The sequence below is a fragment of the Lepisma saccharinum genome, chromosome 14 (genome assembly GCF_977018435.1).
Source record: "Lepisma saccharinum chromosome 14, izLepSacc3.1, whole genome shotgun sequence".
In the NCBI taxonomy this organism is placed as follows: domain Eukaryota; kingdom Metazoa; phylum Arthropoda; class Insecta; order Zygentoma; family Lepismatidae; genus Lepisma; species Lepisma saccharinum.
Window position 1 is genome coordinate 54,721,827 of NC_139242.1, and position 13,254 is coordinate 54,735,080.

A 13,254-nucleotide genomic window follows, 5' to 3' on the forward strand; every position below is an offset into this window, starting at 1 on the left:
TCATAAGGAAGTTCATAAACAGAATATGTGACCCTTGTCATCTGATAACTAACTTTGGACAAAAACTGGTTCGTAACGTTCCCATAAGTGTTCTTCCCTATTGAAAAAAGTCTGTAAAAAGTACCTTCTTCCATAAGCAAGGATGAAAAAAACTGTTTATTTAACAAATTCAAGTAGCCCTAGGCATTTAAGGTTCCGTTGATGGAAAATTGACTAACCAATCGTGTTCCACACAGCACGCCACACCATTAACTTACCAGCACTAACCATTCAGTTTTTATCTGTCGAAAATGGGTTTTCAGATAAAAATCATCGAATATTCTGTTTATGAACTTCCTTATGAACATAAACATTAGCCTTGTCACTGTGAAGGACTTTTCATTTAATGGAAGCGTCACACTGTAAATTGTTAGCGACAACCATTCATAATGCACAGCTCTTCATGGATGTATCCGATTAAAATAATGTGCAATGGCATGCAAACGTCTCTCCATAGACGTCACTTTGATCTCGATGCATTACCGAAGCGCTAGACAAATTTTAAGGCATTTTTCTAACACCTCGAAAAAGAGCAAATTGGTACAAGAATTCAGTCATAACTTTTTACTGGTTAAAGATACGTCGAAAAAACCTTCACCATTGCATTTCTCGTGAAATTCTAGCCCATTTTGATATGTCGCACAACCCCCTTCCCATTTAAAATTCTGAAGTTGAATTCAAGATGGCGGACATCAAGATGGCCGCCGACCGTGTGGGTGGCGTCAATGTAGTTCCCCCTTGGCCTAATAACGATTGGTCATCACCATTTCCATGTTGCGCGCTCCAGTGGCCTTGTACTGAGGGTGTTAAGTGACTTATTGAGCCACCCTGTATAACACCGAAACAATATCAGCAGCTGCCACAGCTATGCACTCTATGCTACTTATTCTAATTTGTTGGGTGGGGTTTGTTGCATAATATGTTTTATGGATGTGCTTATTTTTTATGTTCTGTGAACATCATTATATTGCCTCACTTCTACAGGGAGAGGGCGAGGTTCTTGACTTTCTGAAAAATAATAGTATTGTAATAAAATTTTAACAGAAGAGACAATTTTTTCAAAACTCGCACTTGTAAGAAAGGAACTCCAGCACTGTTATTTGTGCATATTGGAGAGGACCTGCAAATCTGTCACAGGAAAATCCTGAACACAAAAACGTGTCCGATAGGCCCACCTGATGGATACCACCTTGTGCCTCTTTTTGTGTTTGGGAATTTTCTTGTGACACAACTGGAGGTTTTTGTCATATGACTACTTTGTGAAAGACAGAACTTAAATTTTACATGAATGCAGCAATAGTGGCCACTATTTTAAGTGCAGAAACATATGGTTAAATTTTTATCGAAGGTGTATTCATGTTTCAAGGAATCAAAAACATACTGGAATAAATTACTTAAAGCCTGCATGATAAAATAACTTACCCAGACTTTTTTGCCTCCAGGTGAGGGAGTTTTGAAGTGAACGATTTTTGTCCAGTTTAAATATTATCTTTTGCTGTCAACGTGCATCCTTTGCTTGCAGTGTAGAGAGAAGTAGAGAGTGGAGACCCATTTATTTCCTAACCTATTGTGACTGTTAAGTTTAGCCATGCCCTGGACTCCAAACCGTTGCTTTGAGGCATATGTTTGGCAATGCAGTAATGCCCTGGACTCCAAACCGTTGCTCTGAGGCATATGTTTGGCAATGCAGTATACCACAAGTGTTTCCCGTCATCATGGCAACTGGACCAACCTGATTGGTTCAATGACCCTCCCCGAAATCCGATGCAAAAGGTAAATACACAATAAATTGGATCTTTATCGAACGGGCTTTACCTATCCAAGAAAATGGTTTATGGAAGTTCTATAATTTTGATGCCTGCTGCTACCATCCACTTGCAAAAATGTACGTTCCATTAAAGGCATATTATTGTGTAATATTTAGTTTTTGTCAGTTTCATATCAAATTGACTGACATTCAAACCACATCATTTTCTTTATCCTGCAATGTTGTTGATAGATTTGAAGCAATTATACATTAGGAATTTCTTTAGTCATCTTATTAACATGGTAGCATTGTGATTTTTGTACAGAGACTTAGGCATGGGAGAGAGATGACCTCTGATTTATAGTGAGTTGTCTTACCCACTATACCATGATACCATACTTACAACTGCAATTTTCTGTGATTACATATAAAATAAATAACCTGTGGCACAGCAGTCTGTGAGAAACTGAGCCTACCTACCGACTGCTGGCCTCACTCCCACCTGCGAAGGTGGGATATCATCCATCCAGTTATGGAGTGACGTGTGGTCAGCATGACACCCCCCCCCCCAGTCATTGTAGGTTTCCATGACCGAATTACCATTACGTACTCATTCATAGCTTCCCAATTTCCTCATGATGGTGGGTGGCCACTGGTCCACTACACAGGCCTTAATATCAGGAGAAAAGTTGTTATGGTTTCCTCAGGTGACTCAAACCTGTATGTACCCTGTAGCTGGGACCAAAGCATGATGCCTTAGACTACACAATCAGGGTGCGAGACATACCCATTTATTACATATATGAATGCCAAATATTGTAAATCTTTTGATATTTATGTATTAGAAGAGGGTTCAAGACTTTAAAGGCCAAGTTGAAGTGACAAAGCAGACAATGTCACTCGAAAACAAACTATTAATTAGCAAGCTTTCACACTTTTTAGTGGCATGACAGGTTATGCCTATGTTGCACTGGTCCACCTTCAAGTGACATGGTACACAGTGTAGATGTGGCTGAAGTTTCATATAAAAACTATGGATGACCAAATCTGGATAAAATTTTATTCGGATTTCAAATATACGGATATCGGATATTCTGATATCCTAATGTGTGCATTATCCGGACAGTGTTAGTTTATCCATTTTATGGGCTACCCACATATTATTTTATTCATAATTTTCGTATTTCACTGTACAAATTTCCTACAAATCCTTCATGAAATCCGTTCTAGCCGGATATCCATACTATACACATTATCTGTATGTGGATATCTGAATTATTCATTCCATCCGAAACAGATATAGGATAATTTGAAATCAAGTTATCTGGATTTTGTGACCATCCATAATAAAAACATTGTTTACATTTTCACATGTTAACTTGTGATTGTTTATCCACAAATCATTCAAAATAAGCACTTTCATATTTGTATTTTTCTCTGTTTTTCTGCTAAATTATGCAATTATGAGAATGAATCATGGTGAAATTGATGAAGGGACACTCACAAAGGAACATTCATTCCCATGGAAGGGATCGAACATAGGACCATTGGTGGTGATTTTTTCAGAAATCAGAACTTTGATTGGCCGAGATTCATATTGCACAGATGTTGTCAACCATAAAACAGAGGCAATATCACAAACATTCACCACATGAAATATATACAGCATTCCTCATAAGACCACGACATCTACGGTAGTCATTCACATTTAGAAAATCAGTGAGGGAAATGAACATGCATAAAAAAAAAAAGAAAAGATAAGTGAAGGAAATATCTATTTCTGAGAAATGGTCACGACTGAACTATTGCAGCAAGTATTATAAAATCTATTTTCCTGAGCAAACTCTTTACATTAAATTTCACAGCAACAATATCCACAACACGTTTAACCAATTTTGATATTTAATGTTTTCTTTCGCCAATCAGTTTATGATTTTGACTGAACCATCACAATTATCAGATGCCATTGTCAGTCTTTACAATTGGATGAGAACATTCAATTTTCCTTTCTTCACCCAGACACTGCATACATCAAGAAATTATGGAAAAAATGAAACATGTACAACACAGGCACAAATGATAACCTCATTTTAACAGTGATGTTATTAAATTATTTAAATTTTCAAGATAATATTTGTTAAAAATCTAATGTCCTGAATTATTACACTCAAATTTCCAACAGAACAAAAAATATTTGTAGCAAAAAATCCATTATTTTCGTATTACCTTAACAATATTGCTATTCCTCAGTTTTAGCTTCACAATTGTGCACTGAGAAAAATGTGATAACCTAACTGATTAAAAATGAACAGATCAATTCTAGGGCGTGGCAGTAAAAAAATGATTACAGTTATACACGTATCAATTAAATTTAAAACAATTATTATTATGCAAAATTATCACAGGAAAAATACTGCTAACATTATATTTTTATTTATTTCCACTTTTATGCAGAATAACTAATGTAACAAAAACATTTTACTGCCATCTGCAAGAGCACAATGAAACAATGAAAAAAAATGCACATTTATGTAAACAATGAATTATCTGTCTTCTTACAATTGCTATGGAATTTTCTGCAGAAAACCTTTAACATACAATAAGCTATAAAATAAAAAATATAATGTTTTATTTTTTCATAAAAAAATTAGTAGCAACATATTTCTCCAAATCAAGATTATAGAATCACGGTTTGACTTATTTTCTATCTTCAAGGAACACTTTGCATTTCTTCTTCTTATACTTGGTCAGCCTAAAATGAAGGCTATTTTGCACAACTACATGTAACAAATAATTTACCTGATTGCCTGCACAATGATCACACCGCACAGTTTAAAAAATGTCTGATCAGAATCTCGTGTGTGTTGCTCATGTATGCATGTGTGTATATACATATATGATGGCCTTCACTTCACCACATCAGATCAGAAATTACTTAAGGTTATAACTAATATGTGCTCTGTAGAGTTTACATATGTTATTTACACCATAAACGAATGCAATACAGAATTCACAACACCAAATTAACATTGTTTTCTTTCTTTCCAAGGTTTCAGAAAGGAATTTCAAACCTTTATTTTTTTAACCCCGTTATTTTCTCAATTTTTCTGTAAACATGAATTTGCATCACCTATTGCCAACTGTCAAAAAATTTGTTTCAACCAAGTATACTACATATTAACGTTATAAAAGTATGTAACTCAAATGTTGCAAATCACTAACAAAAGAAGAAAAAAATCTGTGTATAGCTGGACACACAGGAATGAGAAGGACAAAGTTTTATAATAAATTACATTTTTCCTATTATTTACAAACACATTCATGATATCTGGCTCATGAACAAATACAAAGTAAATAACACACACATAATCACCACATTTTTCTTTGTCAGCACCCACAACAGCACTCTCCCCATCATTGTAAGAGTTCGGACACAACCACCACTGCACAATCATTACAGTGTTACTGTTTTTGTATTTTCTTTCTTTCGAATTGTCACTTATTATGCATTCAAGCAGATTTCCTTGCCAAGGTCAAATTACTAAAAAGTTTCATTATAAAGATTCTTCGAAAGCAGCCATCAGGTCACTTTGCAAGTTCATATCAATCTGTCCAGCCATCTGAAATAGAAAAAGGTACAAATTTGAGATCATCTTAATGTGCCAACATTATAGCTGAAGTCCATTTGATATACAGATATGCTAATCTGAAACTGGACCTATGTTTTAAGTGGGATCCAAATCACTGGTGCGCACCCTCACCAGAAACTGAATATGGGATCATTTGATTTCAACTCAACATGGTAAAACATTATGCTAATTCAGCTACAATACTGTAGAGGGAGGTTGTGCAGTACCAACCACTATACCTTTTGTTGTCATAAATGTGGATAGTGTGAACAAACTGCAAATGTCAAAATGGCGATCTACAGCAGGGTTTATGCTTAATTATGGACAGGTTATATCTTCTCATAAAGTTGTTGATAAGACCTCATTATGGATTAAACTAAAAATATTACAAATTCCAGGGTATAGTAAATTATTGTCCACTAACGACCAGACACTTCTTTATCAGATTGTACAGGCTAAATGATTAACAACTTAGTGATAATATGTTTATTCAAGCAAAGGAGAGATGTAAAGTGTTTAGACATTGATAAGTTGCATGTAACTATGTAAAAACACTGAAATTACAAGATATTGGACAGAGTTCAGAAACAAAGTTTGTCCTGATCTGCACAATCGGCTTGAGCCCAAACTTTACACTGGGTTTATTGCTTTCCTTAGTTTGTCATTGTATCTCTACAGCTTTCTGAGTACAAATAATGTCATCATCAATGCCAGAGAAGAGATAAAATGGGCCAAAACTTAGCTACACTTTCATATTTTGTACATCATTCATTTTGGTCAGTACTGAATAACAAATGGGTGGTTGGTAGTGGACAAACGTCACATGTTACCATCATTAATAGTGATTCTATATTGTGTACAGAAAATGCCATCAGGAAGGTCTGATTCTAAACATAAATATCATGATTATTATTGATGAAGTGTTCCCCATACAAGATGGGGCCAGCCTCACCGTGCTTCCTACTAGGTTTTTTTGGTCCTTCCGAACAGAATTATAAAGTTCTTTGTGGACTGTACATGGTGTAGTAATGGGAATGTTTCATCACTGAGATCAGTATTTAAAATTTGGAAATACATATCTGTGCAACAAGGTGAAATTTTTAAGAACTATAACGTGTAGTACATGTATGAATTTTGTGTAATAGTGGCTATATTCCTTGTTAAGTCACAGATACTTGTCACAAACTCACTGAAAGTTAATTGCATTGTTTCAACCTAGAAGTGTCTGTGACCGTACAACATATTGAATTAGAGTCAAAATACCAACACTGATTGATTGATTTAGTTTATTTTACTTTTCTTTTCTTGGCTCATTGTGAAGATAGGATGAGTCATGAGATGAGAAAATTGATGAAGGGACATTCACAAAGAACACCCAAACCAGTATTCAAAAAACCTCTAGCATCGTAGTGTCCTATGCTAACCACTCTGTCATGGAGGCCAGCAGGATACCAACATGTATGTTAAATCAAATAAAGGAGTTAAAACCATGAAAAGGGGACTTACTGCAGCTCTTCTTCTCCTATCCTGCTCTCGTAGCCTCTGCCTTTCTCGCTCTGCAGCAGATTTCTCCCCTCCTTGGCTCTGACTTGGGCTTTCCTCCGGTGCTGGTGGGGGCTTCATGTCCTCTTGTCTACTCTGTTGCTCCTGGACAGCTTTCCTGTGGGAACAAAAGAGACAATGAATATATATTTCACACTCATTAACTTTATTACCCTTTAGCATCCTGATGATTTTGGAACAACACCTGTATTTCTGTTGAGGACGGATGGTTGATATTTCGACCAGCACCGCACATCAGCAACTAATGTGCCATTTCTTGAAAACTACATATGATATTTCAGTTGTCCTGTTTGATCTTTAGTATACATATGAAGGTATGACATACTCGAATTACAAAACAATATCCATTGTTATTAAATGAATTCAATTTTCAAATATGCCAATTTTTTCTTTAAAAAAGTCAACTTTATTCTTCTTCCTTTAACACAGTTGGCTACTGTGTAGGAGACTTGGGTTCGATCGCCAAGATGAATGATTTTAGGTGCGAATTTTTCCAGCAATGTCTGTGTATGGAGCAGCTCTGGGATACATCCTGAAGGGTGTAAAGGTGACTGAAGCATGATGCTCATCTTATCACTTCCGTATATGACCGAGATTGTGAATGTGTTAAGCCCTACCTCCATATACACTCATGGCATGTTAAGATGTGCAGGGAGTAGTTTTACATTTGCCCTTTTTTTTTTTTTATTAATGTTGCTTGTAGTCAGTTTAACCCTTTGAGTGGATATGACGGACATATCCGTCATGCCCAGTTATCTACAATCGGTTTGACAGATATATCCATCCTCGACATTCTCTGGTTCAATCCTCCTGCGTATGACGAGCTATGGACCTGGTACTCTCTCTTTTGAGTTAGTTAACATTTCCGCAATGAGATGGCACTCCTCACAAGCTCCAGAGCATTTAACTTGCCATAATGACATCGAGATGGAAGCACTGCTTCTTCCTGGTTGGCACTCTGCTAGCTGTGTTTATCTTTCACTTGCACATATTACAGTATATAATCTGTGCTCGGAGACGAGGTGTGTGCCAATTCAGGAGCCACAAGAGCATTTTTCTTGATTGAGTGACTGAATTAGGTTCTTTAGTTTGCTTTCCTGTCACTTTTGACTAATTACGATGATGAGGATGAGTGATGATATGATGAAATTGATGAAGGGACATTCAAAGAAAACCCATGCCCAGGCCAGGATTCAAACCTGGAACCCCTGACTTCTTGAAATTTGAAGTCCTGCATTTTACAATGATGGCTCAAAGCAGCAAAAGGAGTCTTCTATTTGGTTTGAGTGTAGAAGATGCACCTTGAAGAGCGATGAGCAATTGTAATTTTTAAAATTACCCACATGGAAGAGATTTGGCATTTGAAAATTACCCAGGAGGGATGACAGAACAGAAGATCCGGGCAGAGTGTTTCATCTCAAGACTCAGATGATAGTGATGTTGACGAGCCATTAAACAATGATCACAATAACAAGATGAACAAACCAGCCAATGAAGATGAATCTAATTTACTTGTTAGAAGATGGCCACTTAATATGCTCGGCCACATAGCCAGGCTGAATTTTTCATAAATGACAAGACCGTCAGAGTAATGGTGAAAGTACTTGAATAGTTCTACTTGAAGAATATATTCGCAACTTAAGGTTTTGTGCACTCTTTGCACATGAGCCAAAGTAAAATGGATTTTCTGTTGTAGCATTTTGAGGGAAGCAAAACATGACTAAAATGCAAAGTAGCATCAATGATTTTTTTGGTTCTAACAGAAAGGCAGCAATCTACTACAATTACGTTCAGCATCATCTTGAAGGCTATAAACAAAGAGAGAGATATGACTCTTCAAAAACTTTCAAGCTCTGGTTATCATTAGTGTTCTTGGACACAATTTTCACAGCAATTACTCAAGGTTTCGAAAGCACTTACCTTGCTTTCTCAAGAGCATCCTCTTCTTCTTTCTCTTTTCTCCTTTCATTTTCTAAGCGTAGTCTTTCCTTCTCAGCTTGTACTTTTTGGTACCTTCTCATCTCCTGTTGCTCTATCAATGCTCGTTGCTGCAAAGTCAAAATAAATATAGAACACTGTCAGAGAAACTTCCTACTGATAAAATATTCTGATTTCTAGTTACAATTTTTGAAACCTTTATGAACTGCATACACATAACCAATGTGAATTTTCTTTGTTGACGGAGGTCCATTGTCCACAAATTAGTCAAATAATTCATTTAGAGCTGAATTATTAAAAAATTGCATTTGTACACAAGATACTACAGCACGATATTCAGACTGACACTTCTTGCATACTTCAGACAATACCCAGACTTAGGATTACCACTCATAATTTCACAAATAAAATCTTAAATTAAATGCTTCAAACAAGACTTTTGCATTTGACTTTTGATTTTGAGATTAATGAACATTTAATACAAACAGTGAAGTGCTTCGTAACATATTTAAGATTCCACTGCAAATCTAGTCTCAATTTAGCCTACAAGTGCATCAAATGCTCTTAAAATGAACTTTGACAAAATCTTTAGATAACGATTTGTTGAAAAGTAAACTTCTGTCTTGATCAAGGTTTTAAAATGAGAGGTACAGTTTTCTTCAACTGTGAGTAACCAAATGAATTAATTTAAGTTCTTTGGTGTGTTTTAATGTGCTGCTCATAAGGAGCTGATCTCCATAACTTTCGTTAATTTAATCTGTTGTTGTTCTGCCTTCACTAAAGACTTTTATCCCTATATTAGGATATATAATGGCACACTCATTATAATTTTTAAATACATCAATGAGCTTACAAGTGCACTGTGAGAAGAAATCCATACCCTAGAACCCACTGTTCTCTTTTTTATAATAAGCATGAGCATTTTGACAAAATTGAAATAAATGTATCTTATGCAAAACTGTATCTCACACACTTAAGCTGATAACTGAGAGGAGTTTACATTGAGTAAAAAAAAAAATCATATTAACCTTGGTTGTGTTTGGTTTCAAGTCGGTTTCAAGTCCACTTTATGCACATAAAGGCTAATTGGGACTATGACATTATCACTGCATCATCTGGAAGGTCTCAATATTAACCTATTGCAAAGTTAGATAGGTTTATATTAATCCTGCATGCCAGTAACCTATTATAATAACTAATTTAGATTTAATTTTAGCAGATGACACTAATAAGCATTTGTGTAGCCAGACATTAGTTCACTAAACTCTCCTCTGTCCCCTTCAAATTTTGTTAAACTATCTAGAAATGTTGACAAGTGCATTAAGGATGCTTGCAAAATATTTTGTGGCACATACAGTGTTGATCCTGAAGATCAGGCTCTCATTATTAGCCTTAAATTTCTCTTTGGAAACAAACAATGGAAAAGTTCACAATGAGTTTGACCAACTAATGTGATGCAAGAACTTGTTCAATGTAATATCTTTTGACCAAATGTCTGCAACTGTGGATAGGAACTTACAAATAATTTTGAACAAACAAAATTTACTATTGAAAATATGCATTAATAAATCAATTCAAGACTAGTATTTTAAGAATGCACTAGCCACAATTAATTTGCATAGTGACAAGTACACTGCAAGGTGTCATTTCAGTATCATTGCTCCTTAACAACTGTACAACACAATTATTTTATGAAGCCCCTATGCTCCTTCTCATAAAATCTCTTGAACAAACAAGAGTACCCAAGCTTTGTGGACTCACCCTGTCTGCTTTCTCCTTAGCTTGCTTTTTGAACTGCTGGAAGCTGTCCATTGCAGATTTGTGTGTTGAGCTAGGTGTGGTGCTTTGTGGTGATGAAGCCTGGGCCAACGAGGACCAGGAACTTGCATTTTTCACATGAGTCTGAAAAAAAAAATAATCTTAACTTAACACCATGAACTAAATTCTATGTACAAGAATGATATATTTCTTACACTCTAAACATGATAAATGTATCAAAATCCAAGTTCTGATGTTCTAGTATACCAGACAGTTAATTATGAACACTTGAAGCAAAATGTTAGGAATAGGATGCATATTCCATACAAATCCAATATTCTATAATGAACATAAATGTACAATTCAAAGTCTAAATGTTTTGGCAATTATGCAAAATGGATTTTATGATTAGCTCTTGTTAAATTAAATATTTTAAAGTAAAACTTGGGAGGACTGATGTGGTATAGTTTCACAGGAAAACTAAAAATTGGTATAAGTATCACTAAGTCTCAGCCCTATAAATTACACGGTTTCTACTCAGGCAAAAGCCATTGCAGCCTGCTGGTTACACACATAAATTAAGGAGGCAATGGAACTTTCACATTCATCATGGTTCATTTGAAATTTTATATTGGATTGGTAAATACAGATTATTGATATCAGTTCATTTTATATCAGTATCAACAAAAATTTCTCGTCGGTCCATCCCTATGTAATAGAATAATGATAATAATAATAATAGCCATAATAAAGCAATGTGGCTAACACTGCCATTTTGTAGTCAATGGGTGTCATTCCTAGTGCAGGCACATTTAAACCTAAAGTCCAATTTCCATTAGCCTATCTGAGCATACAGTGGACTTAACACAAACTTTGACAATACACATAATACATTTCACTCCTAACATGGTTACAATGATTTTAACTGATAATATATAATTTATGCATACACTAATGATGATAAATAGCAATGGTAGCTCAGTCATTAGGGCGTCTGACTACCATGCAGGGTGGGCCCAGCCCAGTTTTCCCCACATGGTTTTTTTTTCAGAAAATGTTGTAAATTATTGCTTTAAATAATTGTGAGGTTCTAGAATTGTCAACAGTTTGAGAAAACTTGTAAAATAAAGGCTTAGCCAAGCTTAAAATACTCAGAATAATTAATGTGGTACTATAAGTCACAGTGGGTATTTTCAGGATATTTTTTCTCAAATCATGCTAGAAATAGACTTTTAACAAGAATTAATATGAACATATATTCAAGAAACAAAAAATCAAAAGGGACTGAAATATTTAGATAAAACCTTGAACGAACAAAGCGTATCATTTGAAACGTGGTAGCACTTTAGATATCAGTCACATCCATATGTGGGCAAGCCACATAGTTTCACCTGTGACGATCAACTTTTACAATAAATTTTTCCATGTATAAAACATTACAAAGGAGAATTGAGTACATTTTATTGAAATGTCGTGAAAGTAGAATAAAGGTAACTGTGGTATAATTAAATCAAACACTTTTCAAATGATTCATTTCATTTCTCAAAATTTAGTATGTGTGCAAATGTTCTGCTTTCTTTCCAATGCCTTCCACTGAGACAGTGACCCCTCCCTCCCTCCAGTTCAGTGCATTGATTGAATGTAATGGGTTGCTTGCCCATGTAGGATAAATGTTATTTGTAGAAGCACATATTTTTGGTAAATAAAAAAGCAAAATATCTGTACAAAAACAGAGTCAATTTCAGGTTCAAAAGCGGCAAATAAAATGAAATTTCGCTGTTATAGCGGTATATAAAATGACATTTTGGTTTTAAAAATGTGAATATAATCCCAAATTTGATTTAAAAACTGCACAGGGGAACACTTTACCTTTTACTATTACACAAAATAAACATATCCCTTCTAATAGCACATTAAATCATTACCAGAATATTAAGTTTATTCCTGTATAAAGGGGTCCATTTTTGCTTATCAACTATTTACAGCAGAATTAATCAATTTTGCATGAATTGCATAACTGACAGGATACTTCAGACTTCAGGAAGTGTCGCGTCTGTATATAAATGGTAAATTTCTTGTTTAAGAGTTTATTTTGCAGTTCATTTCGCACCATTTCATGACAAAACACGGTAGGAAAATGCACGTCACACCTTCCAGAAACATGAAAAATTAACATTAAAATGTGTTATTTCACATTTCGTCAAAAACGAAATATGCAAGCCTCTAGTTATTTGTGGTTAGGAGCTCTATGCCCAAGAAGTCGAGCACTCTCATAATCTACCACAATTTCTTTTTATCTTAAATATAGGGGGTGTGGGGTACTCAATTAAATACAATGCATACATATACTTTCGTATTTTGACCATTTTTGACATTTTCAAACTTTTTTAGAGACTACAATTTCAAGCTTTGTGCATAAAACTTTCAGGAGCATTGTGACAATACTTGCACTGTAAATTCACAATAAAATTATTGATACATAATGGACGATTTAGGAGGAGCATGGGTGGGGTGGATGGGCAAAGAAAGACAAGTCATCTATTTAGTGACCACGATAACATGTTTCTGCAGCTAGAAAAC

General features: G+C 35.2%; 1 protein-coding gene across 5 annotated transcripts in view; it reads right to left on the reverse strand.

Annotated features, from left to right (window-relative positions):
• Positions 1–3,558: 3,558 nt before the first annotated feature.
• Positions 3,559–13,254, reverse strand: part of LOC145998897 (bromodomain-containing protein 3-like) — a 165,140-nt gene continuing 155,444 nt past the window's right edge. For all 5 annotated transcript variants that reach the window (XM_083135628.1, XM_083135627.1, XM_083135631.1 and 2 more), the window contains 4 exons: positions 10,678–10,818; positions 8,899–9,026; positions 6,922–7,075; positions 3,559–5,406 (listed from right to left, as the gene is read on the reverse strand). In XM_083135628.1, coding sequence (XP_082991754.1) covers positions 5,341–5,406; positions 6,922–7,075; positions 8,899–9,026; positions 10,678–10,818 — 489 coding nt within the window. In that variant the 3' untranslated portion in view covers positions 3,559–5,340. The remainder of the gene's footprint in view (positions 5,407–6,921; positions 7,076–8,898; positions 9,027–10,677; positions 10,819–13,254) is intronic.